The 21,741-nt window shown below is 38.4% G+C and overlaps 1 protein-coding gene across 1 annotated transcript; it reads left to right on the top strand.

Moving 5' to 3' along the window:
• The first annotated feature begins 52 nt into the window (after nt 1-52).
• LOC145488307 (unconventional myosin-Id-like) lies at nt 53-19,200 on the top strand. The gene is made up of 24 exons (XM_081467145.1): nt 53-726; nt 2,248-2,341; nt 3,504-3,669; nt 3,859-3,912; nt 4,646-4,741; nt 4,851-4,970; nt 5,408-5,620; nt 6,266-6,520; nt 7,449-7,559; nt 8,460-8,519; nt 9,059-9,129; nt 9,227-9,301; nt 9,441-9,495; nt 10,536-10,613; nt 10,727-10,807; nt 10,966-11,051; nt 11,653-11,857; nt 12,184-12,305; nt 12,629-12,730; nt 13,350-13,494; nt 13,628-13,726; nt 14,035-14,142; nt 16,249-16,394; nt 16,907-19,200. The coding sequence occupies exons 1-24, from the start codon at nt 423-425 to the stop codon at nt 17,070-17,072; spliced, it is 3,012 nt and encodes a 1,003-aa protein (XP_081323271.1). The 5' UTR covers nt 53-422; the 3' UTR covers nt 17,073-19,200.
• The last annotated feature ends 2,541 nt before the right edge of the window (nt 19,201-21,741 follow it).

Below are 21,741 nucleotides of genomic sequence, written 5' to 3'. Positions count from 1 at the left end.
TCAGAACCAATATTGAACTAGGCTTTATTACGAGTGACATAACGTCAAGTTAGTTGATGACATATACAATAATTTCAATCAAACTGTTCGGTACGTGTATTCGCTTTCAGACGAAAATAAAGGATAAAGATTTACAGTCCAAAATTACCAGCCGATGACGCATTACACTTTGGTATTCTCTTGCCGCCTGAAGCGGAAAGGTTGGGTCTTGATATATATATGTAGATTAGATTTCAATTTGATCTTGTTTTGAATTTCTCCCGCCCACTTTTGCCGGGTCACTAGGAATGATATACCAGCGTCTGTGATTGGCGCGATGATTAGTTTGACCAATCACAGTACTCGATAGAAACGAAGAAAACATAATATTTTTCAAACTTCATCGCGTTGAACGCGAGGTCTGTTTGATTAGAGCACTAAGAATGGCTGAACAAGAAAGTTTAGAATACGGCAAAGGTGATTTTGTCCTTATGGACGAAATCACCAAAGATGCCTTCATGAAAAACCTGAAACTCCGTTTTCAAAAAGAGCGAATTTACACTTACATTGGCGAAGTGCTCGTATCGGTGAATCCGTACAAGACTTTGAGCATTTTTGGAAACGACAAAATTCAAGAATACAAAATGCGAGAAATGTATGAAAGACCTCCCCATCTTTTTGCTTTATCGGATGCAGCCTACAGGACGATGAAACGGCGCTCAGAGGACACCTGTATAGTAATTTCTGGTAAGCTTGTTTTCATTAATTTTTGGTTCAGAATGACGGAATAGCTTTAATATAATCTGCATACTTTAATGACTACATGCATAGAAGTCTCTATTTTACTTATTTTCTATGAATCGTTTTGTGACACGAAGGTTTTAGCAGTTTTCACTAGCAGTTAAAATAACTGTCAATGAAATTTAAGCGTTCTTTGGTGTGTTATTTGTGTTGTACATGGCTTGAAATAATCAGTTCAAATATTTCGCCAGAATGTATAATTTCTTTAATCTTTTGTGACGTCCAAATTCCTTTGACATAAATTACAACCAAGCTTAATAAGTTAACTTTAAACTTGTGGTGGATTTTCAGTTTTTCTTGGGTATATATCTAAAGAGCTGTGGTCGGAAGTTTAATTGGTTGTTAAAGTTCAGACTTTAACTTCTGCAAATAATGGGTCGGGTTTTTTTAAGAACAAAATTATTGACAAACATGCAGATTTGTTGAGCTTGACATAACAAGAAGTATAGAACTGTAAAATTTCTTTAGTTTATTGGTCTTCACTTGCAAGATCAGTTACATAGTATGCATATTTTGCAATTATCATTCTTTTGACTTCCTGTCAAAAGATGATTTAGTTACTGTGAGACAATGGTTATAATAACATCACATTTATGAAACCCATGCAAAAGTTCTACAACAACCAACAATTTTTTAAAAAAACTAAACAAGAGTCACAAAATAAAAGCCAGGAGCCACAATAAAGCAAATTGAAATATAAAACACCGTTTAAAAGTGATACTTTGTTTTAACATTAGATTTAAAAAATGCCAGTAGTGGAAGAATGTTTTGTATAGGCTGAATTTTGGGCACACACACAAAATACAGATTGGAGTTTGGGTGGTGCACAAAGAGACCCATGCGAAGAACTTCTGTCAATAGTTTCCTTGCTACTGTAAAGGCCTTTTACATTCCTGTTTTGTGAAATTAAAAATTTATTGTTATTGGAAAATGTATAAAATGCAACATTTGCATATTTTTTAGAAAACAAAAGACATCTGCTCTGCTGAATTTCATTTTTCATTTCATATTTAGATGAAGAAATATTCTGACTATGGTGCAGTTAAAAATTAGTAAACTGAGTTTAAGGTATCTTTGAAAAAATAATAGAAACTGAGAGTGAGGGGTATAATTTGATTTTCCACTATTGGTGAAAGGTTTCTTTGTTCAACCACAAAAAAAAAATTAACTATCATTTGGAAATCTAAATGTAGGTTTTCAACTTCTACATCAATCACTCATTTGAAAGTTTTATAATTTTTATTCCCAAATCAGGACTTGAGCCTATGTTCATGGTTATCAAATTTTGTTATCATTTTATTGGCTATAGAACTTCATGTCCTTCAATTCTGTCTCAACCCATTCTTGAGAATACAAATCAAACTCTTGGTGCAGTCTGGTCATCTGATTTTGTTACTTGCTTGCATGATTACAGACAGTTGGACTTTCAACTCATTCCGATTACCTTTGTATATTCTTCTTATTTAGGTGAAAGTGGTGCAGGGAAAACTGAGGCATCAAAGATTATTATGAAATATATTGCTGCTGTCACCAATTTGTCAAAACAGTCTGAAGTTGAAAGGTTAGTTAAACAAATTTTATGAACCATTTTCTTGCCTCATTCTCTCATCATCGTGAGCTAATTATAATGACACATGGCAGTCGTCATTGTGAGCTAATGATTAATCACTTAGTGAGATCTTTAGATCTGTCATTCATTGTAAAGAAAAGGTGTGCAGACTACAATCAAACGGACTAGCTGCTTGCAGGGTGTTGGTCCAATATAAACTAGCCTGCGTGGCAGGCCGTAGAAGGGGAGGGCCAGGGCCAAAATGAGTGTGGAGGGATAGAGCATGCTTCGAGGAGGGAGCCTACCCTCACACCCTTTGTGCACTCATTTTTTCCCCTTTCGCTCCTCTTCAGACACCTGCCACACAGGCTAAATATAAATTACTTATTGGAATTTAAGGTAGGCCTATCATGTAAAATGACAAGGGGTATCACAATGTTGCTCTGGATGGAATGCCAGTCAATTGCAAATTACCTCGGTGACCTAACCCACTGTTTGTCAAGTTATCTCAGCTGGCAATTCTCATACATGTACTAGTTTATCAGTTTATTCTGTCATATGTCACCGTCTCTAAATAAAGTTGATTGATTGATTGACTGATTGATTGCTTACTTGCTTGCTTGCTTGATTGATTGATCGATTGTATATAACCCATTTATAATCTTGTGTCAGTTGTAAGACAGGTTGTTACTAAAGATGAGGTCAAACATTAAATATTACTTTAACAGAAACGAGTTTTAGTTAATATAAGCTGTAATAATTGAATGTTATTGTGATATTATCCTTGCTATATGTTGTGCAGTTCCAGAAAACATCCATACCGACCTTGCTGAAAGTCATTGGAAATTTTAAGGGGGAGGGACTAGTCTCTATTTTTGTTTTTCCTCGGGAACACCCCCATGTGTTTCCAAGGGTTTTTTCAAATCCCCGGTGGTTGATACTTTTGTTTGTGGTCTCTCTCAATGAGCTGAGTACAAAATAGAGGGTCTGTGTACAAGTAAGGATAGCCGCAATCCCCATCATTTCTAGCGGAAAATATGAGGCTAAAATGGAATTTACAGTGGGAGGGGGGGGGGGGGAAGGAGGAGGGGGAGGGGGAGTTTAAACCAAAAAACTTTCCATAAGGAGGGGGAATTATGAATATTTTCTGAAACAACACATTCTGTTCCAACAGGACCAAAGATATTCTTCTGAAGTCCAATGCAATTTTGGAGAGTTTTGGCAATGCGCGAACAAACAGAAACGACAACTCCAGTAGATTTGGAAAGTACATGGATATTGACTTTGATTTCAAAGGAGATCCTGTTGGTGGACATATATTCAACTACCTTTTGGAAAAGGTTTGGTCGTACAAGTTTCTGATTGAAAATTTCTTAGGTTACAGATAATCTTTAGCAACACAATGAATCTTCTTTTGTGTTAATGGTGTTACATGTAAATGGTGAACTTTGCTCTTTTTTTCCATAATTTTAGTAGGAAAGATTTTGTCAGTAATTTGTTCTGTTATTAATATTTCTCCTTTTTTCCAGTCAAGAGTTGTTAAACAACAAGAAGGAGAAAGGAATTTCCATTCCTTTTACCAGGTTTGTGACAGAAATTCAGTGGATTATTAAATTTGTCTTGTAAAATTTATAGTTGTAGCTTTAACTCCTAACAATAATTTATATTTAAATTTAAATTAATTCAATCAGTAATGTAAATGCCAAATGGAGATTCCAAATGGGGGCCTGTTGGAGCTTTGTACCCCCTAAGAGTGCAAATTGGCACACAAGGTCATAACATTGTGAATATTTGATAGATTTCTATGAATTTTTGCCATGAAAATTGTCTTGTGAAGATCTGCTCATTGAAGTCATAAAATTTTGACCCCCTCCCATCCAAGACATGGTTGACCACCCCCAGAAATTTTTAGTTCCTTTTTCGGGATGCAAATGGAATGCAAGACTTGTTTCATATCAAGCTATGCACTAAGAGCTGCTAAATAAGCTATAGTTTAGGGGTATACCTAATGTTAGTAGAAGATTGATACATTTTTGAAGTTGTTCATTTTTCCATTTTAAAGTAATTTCTCTCAAAATGTCTACCTCCTTCATAGCTGCTGATGTCAATTCTTAAATAAGCTGATTGGTGGCTTTCAAATGGCATATTGTACACAGGCAGAGTGTCTTTATTTGCCAATTTGGGAAAAACTGCCGTTCACCTTAGGGGTCGAAGGGTTAAGTTAACACTTCAGTCAGCTCAGCTCCAGTAGAACTGTAGCTAGGAAAATATGCTCATTGAAGTTGTTTGTTAATGATGTTTAATTTTTTGTTCTAGTTACTCAATGGAGCACCTCCTGAGACTCTCAAGGAATTGTATCTTGATAGAAAAGCTGGAGATTATCACTACGCAAATCAGGGAGGATGCATGCAGGTTAATTCATTTCAGTCTGTGAATTGTAATTGAGCTATTCCAGTAAATTACATGATTCAAAATTAAGAGCCAGTTAGAGTAACTCATATATAGAATTATACCTTGACAGCTGAAAGCAATCAATGACAAAATGGATTACAAACTAAACTGTGAATCAATGAAATCTGTGGGCTTCACTGAGGATGAGCGGAGTGCAATATGGAAAATTGTTTCAGCCATTCTGCATTTGGTAGGTACTTATTTTATTAGAATTTGTTTGGGACACTGTTCTTTTTCCGTATAGATAAATGATATTAATTTTAGGAATCTTTAAATATCTTGCAACTGACTGAATCAAGTTTGACTATCATCCAAGCTGCTTTAAGCATAGTTCAACATCCAGCCACTGTTCGGGAACAATCCTGCACTCCTCCTGCAAACTCTGACTATTACTGGCAACAATATTGCTGATGCATTGGTACATAATTTCAGATTTTATCCACTTCTGGCATATATCAACCTTTTCTTGCTTCTATGAATAATTTTTTGGCTGAAAATGACCCAGGTTCAAGTTCAAGTTCAAGTTCAAGTTTATTATTGCACACTATTTACAGAAAACAACTTAACATAAGATGGTTTACAATGAGACATAAAGGTGAGTTAAGTACTGTGCTCTTTTCCCTACAGGGAAACTTAGAGTTTGTTGATGATGATCAGGAGCAGGCGTCAGTTGTAAACAGTGATGAAAATCTCAACGTCATTGCATATCTCCTGGGAAGTGAGCCCAGACATGTGGAGAAGGCGCTGTGTTACCGTGTCGTGGCTGCTGGACAGTCTGAAGTTGTGGACAAGGGACATCATGCTATAGATGCAGCTCATGGCCGAGATGCCTTGGCTAAGGTGATTGTCTCACTGGCTATGATGAGCATTTATGATCATCCAATTCTTTTGGTTCTGGACTAGAGAACAGGGGCAATTCTTATGTTTAATTCTGACTGGCCAAGTGGTTCTAAAATAACACTGTACTGTATCCCCTGGGTTAGATGTTAGTCTATCATGGGTCTAAAACTGGGCCATCATGGTTGCTGATGCTTGCATGATGAGAGCAGGTGTTTCATTCAGGGCTTGGGGCACTGGGCAAAATGACTGGCTGTAAGGATCATTTTGCCTGCTTTGTTTGACCATTTAGTGGAAACGTTTAGGTCTCCTATAAAAAAGTTCAGTTCTAAACTTTTTGCTCGGTTGTGAAACTCAGTTGTGCTCAAGCTGAAAATGTTAATGAAAACCCCGGGAGACCATTTGAGTAAAGTATGTAATTACCCAAGAGTGAAACCTGAAGAATTGTGACTTGAGACTCAGACTCTCATTTCTTTGAGTCTTAACTGGGGTATAATAACTGCAGAGTCACCAGAATGCTTCAATAACGTTTATGGTAGTACAGTATTGATGTACAAAAATGATCCACTAGTAATTATTTGTAAGTAAATAAATGCTGCCTTTTGGCAGCAAACATAAGTAATTCAAGGGTTGTTTTAATTATTTCAGGCCATGTATGATCGCCTATTTACCTGGATTGTAGGAAGGATCAATGAAACAATTGAGCTGCGTGATCAAGTGGCTCATGGAAAGTGTACAGTGATTGGAGTGCTTGACATCTATGGTTTTGAGATTTTTGACACCAACAGCTTTGAACAGCTGTGTATTAATTACTGTAACGAAAAACTTCAGCAACTCTTCATTGAGTTGGTGCTAAAACAAGAACAAGAGGAATATCAACGTGAAGGAATCCAGTGGGAGGAGGTAATTATATATTACAGATTTCTAAGCATGCTTTGCTGGCCTATGGTAAAGTGAAGTACGCGTACAAGCCAAGTGGCCCACCAGGCTGGAGCTTATCCCGATTTCTGTAGCATGAAGCTACTAGGAGTATTTCTACTCCCTCCTGGATGGGATGCTAGTCCATAGCAGGGTTACCCCAGAATTAAGTTCGCAGGTACCCATTTATACACCTGGTTGGAGAGAGGCACTGTTCTTGCCCAAGAACACAACACAATGTCCCCGGCCAGGGCTTGAAACCCAGACTGCTTGATCCGGAGATGAGCGCACTAACCATGAGACCACCGTGCCTTCCACTGGCCTATGTTGCTAGATTCATACAAACCTAGTCCTTAAAATAATATGCAGTTATTTAGCTCTCAATCACACTCTGCAGACAGACATGCCCACCTAAAAAATCAAAATCTGGGAGATTGCCAAGTTTACCTTTTTGGACCTGAAAAAAAGTTCTTCAAAGTAGAACTCTGACAATTGAATGGCAAAAATGCGTGAAGTATCCAAAATTTTCTCCAGTAAATGCAAAAAATAGGCCAAGATATGTCTGAAAAACATATTTTATGCACTTACATTCATATTGTCTGGGAGATATGGGGACCCATACAGGAGACACAGAGATTTGATCTGTATCTGGGAGACTCCCAGGTAATCCAGGAGGGTTGGCATAGATGCTGTAGGTGGTTTACCACTAGCAGGAGTGCCATGGATACCTCTATTTGGTGGCACAATTTTCTCAGCATCATCATCCTTTTAAGGATGTTAACAAGGTTGCTGAAGAATCACCACAGGGCCAGCTGTTGTCACTGATGAGTTCAAACATCAATAAAACCAGGATACTGATTCTCCCTAGCCAGTGTTCCAACCTTATAATGTGGATTTTTTTGTATTATTCAAGATTGATTACTTCAACAATGCGATCATTTGTGAGCTGATTGAGCAGAACCACAAAGGAATCTTGTCAATACTGGATGAGGGATGTAGAAATATTGGTAAAGTGTCTGATGAGGTATGTTCACTGCACGCTTTTTTTTTTTTTGTTGTTTTTTTTGTTTTTTGAGATAAATGAGATAATTTTATTAGACTGTGTTATGTATACTTACACCTTTCACTCAATGAAATTTAGTTATCATCTCGGCTGTCATTGTGGAGCCAAGATAACTTCAAAAAGTTGTAGTTTACTTTCACTTCTTTTTGTAATCAATGGTTTTAAATTGATCTGTAATAGTCCAGGATGCAACATACCAAATTACATGGAATATTCTGGATTAATTCTCTGTTGGGTATGGTTGTTCTCAAAGCACGTGGGATGCAGTTATTCCGCTAAACTTGCAATGTATTCATATTTTGGGCAAGGAAGTACTGAAAAACCCTCACGCAGCAGCAACAAGCCAAATGATATATTTATGACCAGCAACTGCTGTGAAGATGACTACCATTGGAGACTTTGAAGGGGAAGCCATCTTGAAATTGTAGAACTCTTGCTACTTCCATTCGCAGCATGCTTCTATAAACGCTTTCATTATGTCTGGCCCTGAGCAGCCAAGAGAGTTTAAATAGTAATAATAATAATAATAATAATAATGATAATGATAATGATAATGATAATGATAATGACAATGATAATGATAATATTGATAATATTGATAATAATGATAATAATGATAATAATGATAATAATAATAATTAAAACATGCACAGACTGCAAGTTATCTTCTCGCAAAAATGTTTTTCATCATAGGAAATTCCTTGGAAGAGTTTGAAGTATCTTGTTTCTCATCGTTAGTGTTTAGTTTTCTAAGTATTTCAAATGAAGTCCATCTCCTGGCCTTGCTACAGCGTTGTTTGTGTTGCAACCATTTCTCAGAATTCTCCTACCAAATTAATTCTTGTTGATGCTGTTTTGCAGATGCTGTTGCAGGCCATGGACCAAAAGTTGAAGAAACACAACCACTACAGGAGCAGACTGGTGAGAATAACTATAATGGAGTGATCAGCTAGACTGGGACAGTTGGAAATGGTCACTTTCTGGTGTCAGTGGGAAAATTCAAGATTAGATTCTTAAATGCAAAAAACAGAATGAGATTCAGGTTTCGTTTCGACACAGATTAATCCAAGATCACTCAGTTTATGGTGCTTCAAAGGAAGCAAGAAATCTACCCTGGGAAAGAATTCTTTGGTTTGTTTGATGCACCATGATCCAAGTGATCTTGGATTAATCTTTCCAGTAAAGAAACGCAAAATGCCTTCCAATCTTGGATTTTCCCAAAGAATCACATCCGTAGTGTTATATATCAGGGCATACTTTTGTTAGTTGTCTTTACTTTCTTGTTTATCAGACAATTTTGTAGTTGCCAAAAGAAACAGTGGTATCATGTAATGGTCAACTCATTTTCACCCTCTTCAGTCAGTGTTGCTGGCCCATGCATGGTGGCTTGTTAGTCATCTGAACTGTTTGTGCTAACAAACCTCTTGATTTTCTTGTTATGTTCACGTTTTCTTTCCTAGACTGATCCGTCAGACAAATCTATGGCATTTCATCGTGATTTCTGTGTCAAGCATTATGCTGGAGATGTGATGTGAGTAATTAGTTATTGTTTCAATTTGTTATTTTGAAATGATATTTTATTTGTTGTAGGGTCGATTAAACTGAACACTTATTTTGTTGACTTGCAGATATTCAGTTGTTGATTTTCTTGACAAAAACAAAGATAATTTGTATCAAGATTTCAAGCGACTTCTTTACAACAGGTGTGGTTCTCCTGTAGATGATTTCTCAATTTATTAGCCTGCGTGACAATGGGTCGATATTATGAAGAGAAATGAGCTAGTCCTGGGTTTTAAATTATGGTAACTGATCCGGTAGTTTCCTTTATTTCTCTCTCTTCAGCTCGCATAAGATTCTCAAGCAGATGTGGCCAGAAGGAAAAGAACACATCACAAAGGTATTTTAATTTTCTTGTAACGTATACAGTGTATTGTCTGGTTTTTGATTGCCCATGCAATGGAAAAGTCAATGTTGAGATGCCCAGAACATTTCCAAAAGATATAAAACAAACTTCTCGACTTGCATCCGGACAAAATCTGTTTCTTCACTTAAATTATATTTACTTTTAATACACGAGTGCTAAATTTGTCCTTTGTTCTGTGACAAGTGGTCAATGTACGCTTGTTTTTATTCAGTAAAGTGAACAAGCGACTTTCAAAGAATTTTCGATTCTTCTTCAAAAGAAATATGGCCAAAATTTATTTAAGTCTTTGTGATCACACCGACGGTTTATCTAGACTTCCCTACGAGTTGAGCTTGGAAAGCCGGTCGCGGAAAGCAAAAAATGTCTGCGACACACAAGACTTGAGGGCGAACTGAGAGCGCGAGGTGGAGGAGCGCATCACTCAATCAACTAGATGTTGTCTTAAGGAATTATTTTATCTCTATGGCGATCTATCTCTACGAAATCCCGTGTTAAGTGGAGTTTTGGAGAGTTGTTCCAATTTTTTTCTCTCTCTCTAATGTGTTAGTTAGTTAACAATGGTTCACAATGGTTTGAGATTTTGTTAAGGGGTCAAAATACCGTCTTTTCAGAGGAAGAGTTACTTTTACCACAAACATGGACCAAGTTCTGATTCATGGGCAAGACTCAGGGATGTTAGTACAACAGTGTGATTCTACCAGCACCTTCTGTTCAGTTTGCTAAGCACACACAAATGTTGACATTTTAAAAGCACTTTTATGGTATTAAAGGAACTTTATGATCATATAATAAGTCGCTGGTTTACATTCTGCTAAGTATTTACTTTCAAATAGATTGAAACTCGAAATAGTAGTTCACTCAAAAAGAAAAATTAGAGAGAAGTTATAATAAGTCAAAAAGGAACACGGATGGCGAAGGTAGAGGAAGATTTAAGCAGATTACGAACAGTGAACTTCGACAGTCTTCAGTCAGTGGAACTGACCGCTCTATCTTCTCTGTCATTCCCTTGCCAGGTTACTCAGCGTCCCGCCACAGCCGGTGCTCTGTTCAAAGCCTCAATGATTGCCCTTGTGGAAAAGCTTGCCGCCAAGGTAGTTTAACTCCACTTCACTGTATTTAATTTTGTTTTTCATTATTATTTTTTATGCAACCACGAGTAAAAAGATGGCTGTGTTGATCATTTTCCGGTTTTTGCCTTGTTTAGAAACCTTTTTATGTGCGGTGCATCAAACCCAATGATGTAAAGTCGCCTTCTCTTTTTGACGAGAAACGAGTCGGCCATCAGGTAAGTGAAATGAATCCTCATGGTCCTCATGCGAACTTGTCTTTTATTAGGAGGCGGATTTTATCGAAAATGTATCATTACTAATCTTTATGACAGTCCTGAGTCAGAAGGCTTTCGTGAAAACTTCTTTAACGAAAACATATTCCGGCATTTAACAGGTGGACTATCTGGGGCTGATGGAAAATTTGCGCGTTAGGCGAGCTGGATTTGCCTTCAGGATGCACTACAAACGTTTTCTTCAAAGGTGAGGAAAAGATGGTTAAATTCGGATATGTTTTGACATAACTTTTGCACGCAAACTTCTGAAAGAATCTGAGCTAAACTGGAAAACGTGAGCCAGACGTTTGCAGTTTTTAATCGCAAACTGGAAAACAACATCGTAGACAGCAAAACACAGCAAGACAGAGCACAACGCAACAAAACAAAACACAACACACTGCTATCACAGCACAACACAACAAAACACAACAAAGTATAACACAACAAAGTATAACACAACATAATACAATACAACACAACACAACACAACAAGACAAGACAAGACACAACACGAAAAACAAGTTAAAACACGACACAACACAACACCTTAAAACAAAACACAACAGTGAAGTTCAGTTCAGTTCCCTTTAATTCAAAGTTCATGTTTTCGTTAGATATGGAACTTTGCTGTATGCAAAGAAAATGCAAAACATGGAAACCTAGAATCCAAATGGGACCGTAATGGGTCTCAGAATTTTGCACCAATTGCATGGTGCACGCTGTTGTCTTTCTTGACACATGACCAGAATTAAGGGCATCGGCAGTTTTCGCTCGAGGAGACTTGACCTTTGCTCTTCCCTTTGTAGGTATAAAATGCTGGTCCAGGAAACATGGCCGAGCTACAAGGGGATCGACAAGGACGGAGTCGGTGTGATTATCAATGAAACAGGCTACACTTCAGATGTTAAATATGGCCGAACCAAGCTGTTTATCAGAACTCCTAGGACGGTGTTCGAGTTGGAAAAACTGCGAGCGGAGATTGTGCCGACTCTGGTGTTGTTTCTTCAGAAGGTAAGGCGCAATTACCGCTCGTCAATAGACAGTGGCACGAGTTCGGCGAATTTTGTATCTCCGCAGAACAAAAATTCCACACCATCATTTAGTAATTTTTTAAAGACCACGAGTAGTCCCTCTTTCGCTTAGTCTGTCGTGCGTGATGCGAAAGAAACCCGCGAGATAAAAATTTCCGCTCGAAATTCTGCCCCCAGGATTTCGCGCGGCCACTTTTTTTCTCGCGGTTTATTACCATACGATTACGGTCACGCTCGACGGACTACGCTGGAAGACTGTTCGTAGTCTATGTTGTTTATTGAGTTTTGAACAATTTCTTCATGCAGCACTGGCGAGGCGGACTTGCTAGAATGCGCACGAGGAAACTTCGCGCCATTTACCTCATCATGGACAATTTCAAGAGATACCAGCGGAGAAAGTTCGTGTCCCAACTTTGTGACGCATACAGGTGAGAATTCTTTTTACTCACCGTTTCTGAAACACGATTTTTTTCACGCTCGCTTTTTCCATGGACAAATTTTGCGGTTTTTGAAAGCCAATTTCCCCCACGAATATTTCACCGAAAGAGCCAAAGATTTCATCAATTACTAAGTTTCACAAGCTCTTTAAATGTTTGTAGTCAATTCGTGTCTAGCGTGATGCCTTCTCTGCACAAAGTCGTATGTCAATGAGGAAAAATGTACACAATTACATCAGCAAGGATTCTCCTATGCGTCAAAAAAGGCAAACTAATCACAAAGTCATGTCAGTTTTTTCTTTGTCTTATTGCAGGAACTGCAAACATCTTAGTGACTTTGGCAAGTCCAGTACCCCACCCACTCCTCCCCTGTCATGTCAAGAATTCTCAACTTACTCCAAGTCGATCTTTGAAAGGTAAGACCAAATATTTTGATGTAGGGATCTCGAGGAAAATTTATGGGAGTAAAGAGAGATGTTTTTTACTTTCTCAAACACACACCAGCTTGTATCTTTACTACTTATGATACTCGTTCTGGATTCCCGCGTGAAAACGTGCATTGAAGTCGGCTACGAGAAGTCTGCCCACTCGCTCATAGCTCATCGAGGTGAGAGGCGAAAACCTCGGAGAGTGAAAAACTGACTACGTGGGAGACAAGTGGCCGCGCAAAAGCTGTTCGAGAGATATAACCGCACAGAAACCACGACATAAACGTGGCCACGTAAAAACCGTGAGAGCTCAAATCAGCTCGCGAAAGCAGCGAGATAGACAAATGAACGCGCGGAAACCGCGAGAGAGACAAGTGAATGGTCAAAACCCGCGAGGGAGACAAATGGACGCGCGAAAACCGCGAGAGAGACAAAAAGACGCGCGAAAAACGCGAGAGATACAAGTGAACGCGTGAAAAGGCTAGTACGAATCAAAATCATTAGTAAATAAAGGGCTCCTCAAGGAAACGAGAGAAGTTCTCAGTGCTTTTGTAGTACAAGAGTTGTTTTTTGTCACGGCCTTACTGTTTCTCTGTCCTTTTGCTAGGTGGTGGGGATACAAAGTGTTGCAACGTATTCCAGATGAAGATCATGACGAGGTCATGTTGAAATCTGCAGCTTTTGATTGTCTGGGAGGAAAGCGAAAGAACTGGGCACTTAAGACACGCTGGCATGGAAACTACCTTGCTAAGGTAACAAATTAACATTACCTCACTGAGGTGTTCGACTGTTACAGCGGCAGGCACGTTTTTCCACGTTTTTCTACTTTTTTTTGTCATTTCCGCACGTGCTTTTTTATATTTGTTTACTCGTTTTTCTTGTCAGCCCGAGGAGAACTCTCAAGCCGAACTGTTCACCAGAAATGTTGTCAACAAATTCTCAACCAAAGGCGAGGAGGTTCTGTTCTCTTCATTCGCCAAGAAGGTAAACGTACGAACTCTTCATTCTTGTACAGTAATACAATAGAGAACTTTTCAGCCTAAAACTTTTGTCTTTTTGTTGGTATTCCAAACTCTTCCGATCAAAGAAGCTAACAACTTCACAGTGCAAATATTGTGGGTTAAGTGGTTTTTTTTAAGTGGCCAAGCAATGAAAAACAAATTTGAGCCACCTGTAGAACGGCTTTTACTTAATGAAAATTGAAAATAATGGGCAGTCCTAAACGAAAGGTGAAGCTGTCGTCAACTCTAGTGCTGGTTTGATCAAGTTTAACCCTGGGATTTTCTGTTCAGGTTAACATGAAGAGCAAGGTGGCTGACCGCATTCTGGTGGTAACGACGACGTCGATTATTAAGCTGGACAACAAGCACAAAGTCATGAAGACAATTCCGCTTGACAAGGTCAGTTACTCCTAAGATCTACTTGAAAATTCGACGAAGAGGTTTTCCTACATTTTCCATAGTCTTCTTTATGAGAATTTAATTTTGATGGCAACCATTATTTTGAGGTTTCGCATGGCTAGCCTTAAATGCCAGTGATCTCCCGCCCTCAGCATTACACCCTCCCCTTTAGCTTCCTACGCAGGAGTTTTTGGGTTCGTCACGCAATCTCCACTTGTAAGAGAACGACCATTACTTGCATTTGCTTCCCAGGACTTGAAGTTAATTCTTTGTATTGCATCGTAATGTACCGTTTTTATTGAGTTATTTTTTTGTAAAAAAAATACCTCTTAGTCGGCGCGTCGGGTATGTTATGGACGGGTCAATGGGTGAGTGAGTGAGTGAGTGAGTGAGTGAGTGAGTGAGTGAGTGAGTGAGTGAGTGAGTGAGTAAGTGAGTGAGTGAGAGATGTATGTATGTCACACCAATCAGATTGGATCTACTATAAACAGCCAATCAAATTTCTTGTTGTAAAGGTAAATGGTATGTGAGAAGATTTGATCCCGATAGAGTTCAGAACAGCCATATTTATTCTTCTATAAAAGAGGAGGAAGTATTCATATATTGGGTTTACTTCGACATTTTCTGTGGGTTAGGCTGAGGATTTTAGTTAAATGAACGAGATGAGCCTTGAGGTTTGAAACAGTTCGTGAGTTAGTAGTATGCAAATGCAACGAGATATTTTTATTTTTAGTTACAAAGGTAACTTGATACTTTTGTTTTTCACGAGGAGTAAATTCAATTAGAGGTCACGAATCGTCGCGTCTAGTTCTTAGGACTTGCTTTAGAGGGGACGAGACTTTAGATTTGAAACAGTTGTAACGTTTACAATAGTAAGTGCGGGTAACAATTGTTTTGTTCTTGTTGCATGCAAATATAACGAGACATTTTTGGTTTTTAGTTGCAAAGTGTAATGTGACACTCTTGTTTTTCACAAGGGAGTAAATTCAATTAGAGCGGACGAATCGTCATCACTCTTTCCCACGAGATGTTTGCTATCTTTAGTAACAAATGGTAACTTAACACTTTTGTTTTTTATATGGGAGTAAATTCAATTAGAGCTGACAAGTTATCGGCTATTGTTTCCAGGATATTAAACAAAAAAGAAGGTTTTGTTTCTGGACGGTTTTTACGTCTCTGCAGTAGCAGTTTAATAGTTTTATTTGATGACATTCATTTCAGTCCGATATTTTTTAAGGGAAAAAGTATGAAAACTGTTCAAATGTTCTTTGAAGACTGCGTGGCACCAAGTTAAAGTGCATTTAATTAAATCAGACTTTTAACGTGTCAGAGGTTTTTTTTTCTCTTTCTTTCTATTTTCGGTGAAGTTGTGTTGTGTTGTGTTGTGTAAAAAGGTAAACTTACGACTTGTGTAAAATGCGAAAAAGTCTCTAAATTAACTTGAGTATTTTTGAGCAAAAATTTCTCTTGGGGGTTGGAAGGGTTATGTGATCGGTGAGCGAGGGAGTTATGCATGTGCGGGTGTCACACCAATCACAGTGCGGGTTGTATCAAAGAGCGAATCAAATTGCCCGTTAGAAAATAAGATGATAACTACATTAATCTGGAGACGTGTCAGATTACTGTAGTTTGTTCAGTCAAACATTTTATGGCTTACTATTTAGCTATCTTACCATGACCGATGTAACATCGCAACCAAAAAAACTTGTCAAATTAACCAAATCATTACTGTACCATGAATGCTTCTATCTCCAAAACTTCACAGAAAAAAATAACTCTTGCACGTCTTGCGTGCCTATGTTGTTACCCAGTTTGACATAAGGTTATAAATGATCGAACAACAATCAGGAAAGAAGTGATGCGTTTTAAGTTTTGACTAATTCCAGATTAGAGCGGTTTTCAATTGAGTGTCGAAAGTAATCAGGCAATTACTTTGGTTTTGGTGCTACAACGGTTTGAGATTACTTGAGTAGTATAATTGGTTAGTAATGTTTGGTTTTACGAGACTCGATTGAAAATCGGTTTAGCTCGCCTTGAGTAACAGGGCCGCGGTGGGTAGTGTGTCATCAGTGTAACCCTCACAGTCTGGCTTGTCTTGTTTTGCAGGTGACGGGCGTGAGTCTGTCGCCTGGTGACGATCAGCTGCTTGTGGTTCATATTCAACATAACGACTTGGTCATCTGTTTGTTCGGCGAGTCTAAAGCTAATAGAGTCGCAGAACTCATGGCTAATCTCTACCTGCAAATCTACCAGTGAGTATAAAATAGATTTTTACGGGTAAAATAAAGCCCCCTGTCAAACCACCATGTCGGAACTTATCCCGGTTTCAGTACTGAGTATGAAGCGACTAGGAGTATTTCTCCTCCCCCTTGAATGGAATTCAAGTCCATCGCAAGGGCAAACCTTAGCATTAAAATTGCCAGTTCCCCATTTATACACTTGGGTGGAGAGAGGCACTGTGAGAGTAAAGTGTCTTGCCCAAAAACACAACGCAATGTCCCCGACCAGGGCTCGAACCCGGACCGCTCGATCCCGAGACAAGTGCACTAACCATGAGGCCACCACGCCTCCAACCGAAAGGCGCTGTGAGAGTTAAGTGTCTTGTCCAAGAACTCGAGGAAGATTTTGAACTTGAAAAATTGAAAGTGCTGTCCGTAAACACAGCTCCTTCAAGTAGGAATCTTATGACGACCTATCTCACTACCGGAAGGGAGAAAAACTTTGTAACTTCTAGCTAATTCATGACGTGCTTTGCTGTTTACAGGAAGTTTGGAAGGATGATAGATGTCCGCGTGGATTCGCGCGTGAAATGCGAACTGGGTAAAAAGCCGTTCAACTTGACCGTGAAAAACGGACCGGCAAACAGCGACCTGACATTCAAGAAGGTTGGAAATAGCGACCTGACACTGTTATGGCCGGAATCCTCATGAGGTATCGCGGCCAAAATACTTCTATTAAATGCGAGTTTGTCAGACTCTGGTTTTAGGGCTGAGGAACACCGTGGTAATGGAGATCTTAGAATACTTGTTTTAAACGAGTTGAAACTTCCGTCAGTTTGTGTACTGGTGTAAGTAGTTTAACATTAAACGTTGATATATGTTCCTGTTACTGCAACAATCTCTCGTTTGACAATTATTTTGAAGCTCTCTTAGCCGCAGCACTGAGCGTGACTGATCAACTGATATACAGGTAACGTTCAGTGGCTACAGAAGCCGAAAAGACGTAGAGTATTGCTGCAGAAACTTAGAAAAATAACTGTGTACGTTACACACTGTGTTATACCCATCCGGCGCAAGGTACCCAGGCCTACAATGGGTGCAAATGTTGCTAACTCTGTACCGAACTTCAACGCATTTAGTTTTAGGCCACCGCGCGACTGATTATCTTCGATCTTTCTGAGTGGCAAAATGTACGCAGTAATTTTGGAAGGGACGTAAGGCTTATGTCACAAAGGGCAACCGAACGGGTTTGTTATATTGGGGTAAGACTGTTTAATAACGATAATCTGGCAGTTTATTTAAGAAACTGTTGATAATCGTGACGTTGTATAGAGTAGTCATACTTTTGATACATTTGGAATATGTTTACTTTTTTGAAACGTTCATAAATGATTGTAGTTTATTAGTAGAAGTCTTCGTAATTAAACTTTTGTCCCAGGTTAAGAAAGCCACTGCAGCCGTTAAAATCTATTTAATAGATTAAACATCAAGTTCGTGCTGTGCACTTACGAGAATAGAAAAAATGACGTTTTAGCAGTTTTTCTGCCTTTCACTAAAAAAGTTCGTAAATGGGATTGGTTAGTGCATAAATTGCTGGACAATCAAAACATTTTGTCTGACCGGTGAATGTTGGAATTGCATATTTATACTCATTCATTCGTTTTGCTAATACAAAGATAAACTCGATAAGAAAATGGAGGAATTGTTTCTCGAGCGTCTTGTGCAGCTTTTAGAAATTGCATTTTTAATATGACAGTGTAATTTTGTACTTTAAAGAGATATCTATGAAGTTCAAGGATAGTGAATAAGGCTAATGTTAATAGTCATTGCCGATTTGAAAAATATATTTGAGATTAAACTCCCATTAAACAATGTTCCTAAATGGAAATATTTCTTCTGGCATCTTTTTGGTGAAAATAAATGTAAATGGGTTTTTATCAAAAGTAAGTGTTACTGAACACTTTCATCCATGTCTCGACTTTCGCAAATGAAATATGATAAACTGTGCTTATTTCAGAACTAACTCTTGAGAGAATTTTAATAAAGCGATCACTTCTTTTATGCAGTGTGCAATCTTTTTTATCGTTTGTTGTTGAAAGGTTCATTAAAACGCCTGAAGCGTTAATGAAAACTCGACCTTGTGTACACGGTGTTTACTTGCACTCGGTGTCCGCTCGAAAGATAGCGTCTAATCGATATGATGGTGATAAAACACGTCAAGTGTTCTCGGCCAATGAGAGCGAAGGAGTTTCCCTACTCAGCCAATCAAGTGCACAACGAATGGCTTACACGACTTTTTCCGCGCTTACGGTCACCAGTGATGATTTCCCGCGCTTGCCAGTTACTTGCTCTCCCGCGCTTATCATATCACGGCTGCCGGCTGTCGGCGCGTCGGTTGCGTTTTCCCGCACTTGTAAATGTTTCCTGTTCCCATTAATAAACCGGTCAACACCAGTTGAAGCACAGTCAACTCTCTCAAACTGGACACTACTTTAAGGCAGACACCTTACTCAAGGCGGACATGGCTGTTTCGATGGTTCCGACTGAATTTCACTTTTTTTCTGTAACTCCCAGGACACAACTCTATAAACCGACTGATCGGTAAAATTGCTTCGCAGGGTCGCGGCTATCTGCCTTAAAGAGAGTTGATCGTACCAAGAATGTCTTCTTCAAGAGATTTTTCAAGTCCACAAACTTATGGCAATACCCTGCGAGAACTGAGAGATCTTCTGTCTCTCCCCGGCTGTCTCGAAGGGTAAACGAATTTGGTTCTTATCGACTTATCTGTGTTCAAGACTAATGAACTAACCACTAGAAAACCAATTCGATTTATTTGTCCGCGCCGTTAAGAGTTTATTGACTAAGAACGGAACATCGTTTTATGGATTTTGGATTTGTTTTTTTTTTTTTTTAATTTAGAGGCCTATAGGTATAAAGATAATAGAGCTCTCAAATGTGATCAAGAAAAAACTACCAGGTCAAAGTTTCAATAAACCGTCGCCTCCGCTTTTAATCGAGGAAATGCATTTAGTAGAAACGTAGTATGTCTGATTCTCAGACGTCACGAGGGAGAGAGGAGAAGCGAAGTGGCCGCGAACGACCTCGGACCTCTGAGAATCAGGCTATATGTCAGCTTGATGTGAAGTATTGCCCGTTTTTCATGGGACCAAAAAAAACTGAACCCTTTCAACCAAGTGGGATTTCTCACGTCTTTTGTCCAGGTTTAATTTTCTTTTTTTTTTTTTATTTAGGAAATAATAGACTGCTTCCACGAGAATTTTATAGAAATTCTTCCTCTGACGGAAATCGCTCTGATCATGTTCTCGAGAAAAGCAATTAAGCGCGATCAGTTGGCATGACAACCATACCGAAGTTTTTCTTAGCCAATCAGATGAAAGCATATTGATTGGTCTCGCGCTGTAGTATTTAAACTATAAGTGAGCTATTTTTTATTTGTTTCCGAAATGTGCGTGCGAGAACAATTCTTGTACGTGCGAGAACGTCAGTGGCACTTGTTCTACTAATTGGGTATCATTTCATTCACGGCATGAAAACAAGGAGGCAACAGCTTGAGTCTTTTCGCGAAAATACAGGGGTACCCATGAGCTCGTTAATATTTCATGCTCTTTGGCTTTCGTATGGAAAACTGACGCTCTTACACGAGTGCACGCGAAGCGTTGGCAGTGGCCAAAAAGTATTTGTCACAACTTCTAATGCATTTAACTCATTTCAACCAAATCTTGACAAATGTGGGGTTTATTTTGTTCATCAAAATTTTGATAAATCTCAGCATTGCATCGTCATCCTGACGCCCCGAGTTATGTTTTCCCGTGTTTTTAAAATGGTAATATATGAGATTGTTCTCGGCTATAGTTTTCAGCTGTGAAACCGCACTGTCGTCAGAGAATTGTTTTTGATTTTTGGTGCGGTCATTGTCAGTTTTGTTCTAGAGACAGTTGTTTGCTTCAACAGAATTTGAGGTCAAAAGAATTGGCACTTGTTCCGTGGAACGTGAGAGATTTTAAAGTGCGTGTGTTTGCAGTGATTGGGAAAACGTGCACCAACCGTGCTTCGACTTACGTAAGTCATTTTCGTCAATCACTTTTTTGACAGAATTCTTGTCCTGCTGAGTAAAGCGTGGTGTCCTCTCTACTGTTTATTACGCAAGTTTTATAATGCACCAATCACAACATGTAGTAAAAACTTCCTCTCATTGTTGCTCTTTCCATTTGCTATTAACTGTCTTTTCAAAATTTCAACTACCGTGGCAGTTTTAATTGGTTTACTTCATTCACGTTTTATCGCATAAAGCAAGCGCTCGGTTTAATTTTGATGATCTTTGCAAGTCATTTAAACGCAGTCAAAAATTGGAGGAATCTCAAACTTTCTGAAAACATGATTCGCTTCACGCAAATGATGGAACGAGATTTTCCTTTTGGCAGTTTTAAATGGCGGGAGACTATCATCTCAAAGTGCACTTTTAAAAGTGAAACCATCAAACCATGAATGTTTCTGCCTGAGGGATTTGACATCGGCTCGAATGAGCTTTTAAAAAAGTTAAGACCATTCCATCAGCAGTTTTTGTCTGTGTTATTTTAATAATCGTATGATGAAGAAATTGACACTATATGCTTTTAACTTGATTACTGTAATGCTACTTGTTTGAAAAAATCTTACTGAATTTGAAAACGCGTGTTAGAGTGTCATTACCATACAAATAAACGTCAAATTATCTTTAACCAAAAGTTTGTAAACTTCTACTGCATGAAACTAGTTCCGATTTACAGTATAAAAGACTTAGCAAATTTCATGTGCGCTTATTATATAAAATTGCAAATGCAACAGCTATATTTTTAATCTTGACGGAACTTGATAAGACCGAATGCATTCAAAAAGAAACTTCCTCGGGGGTTTAATAGTATTGTAGATTACAAAGGTGGCACTTAAAAACATATTGCAAATTTATAATTACTGATACACCTCACTGTGGGGGTTGACGAAAGTTCTCCTGACTCAAAACAAAATCCGGTCCCTGGAAATAATGTCTGTATTTTTAGAATTTTATTTAAAAATCAAGCATTCAATCGTTATTATTCAAAGTAAGTAATCTCAGCTCGTTTAAATGTGATTGTCTTTTAGAATATAGTTTGATTAATATTGCATATACTTGTTTTTGTTTTGTTTTTCGCAGTGGCAAAGTCTTCAACATTGATTTTCGAGCTAGGCATTCTGTTTCAAATTGCTAAAATTATCTATAGTATTTTGTATTTTTCCAAACAGATTGTGTTAGTGGTCTAAGCCAGAAATAAGGTTGAAAGGTTTCGTCGCATTAAGTTTATTTATCAACATAACATTACTTTTCACTCGATGGGGATCTTAC

Source organism: Orbicella franksi, chromosome 5 (genome assembly GCF_964199315.1).
Source record: "Orbicella franksi chromosome 5, jaOrbFran1.1, whole genome shotgun sequence".
Taxonomy (NCBI): Eukaryota; Metazoa; Cnidaria; class Anthozoa; order Scleractinia; family Merulinidae; genus Orbicella; species Orbicella franksi.
The sequence above is the reverse complement of the archived record's forward strand: the minus strand, read 5'-3'. Positions and strand labels throughout refer to the sequence as shown.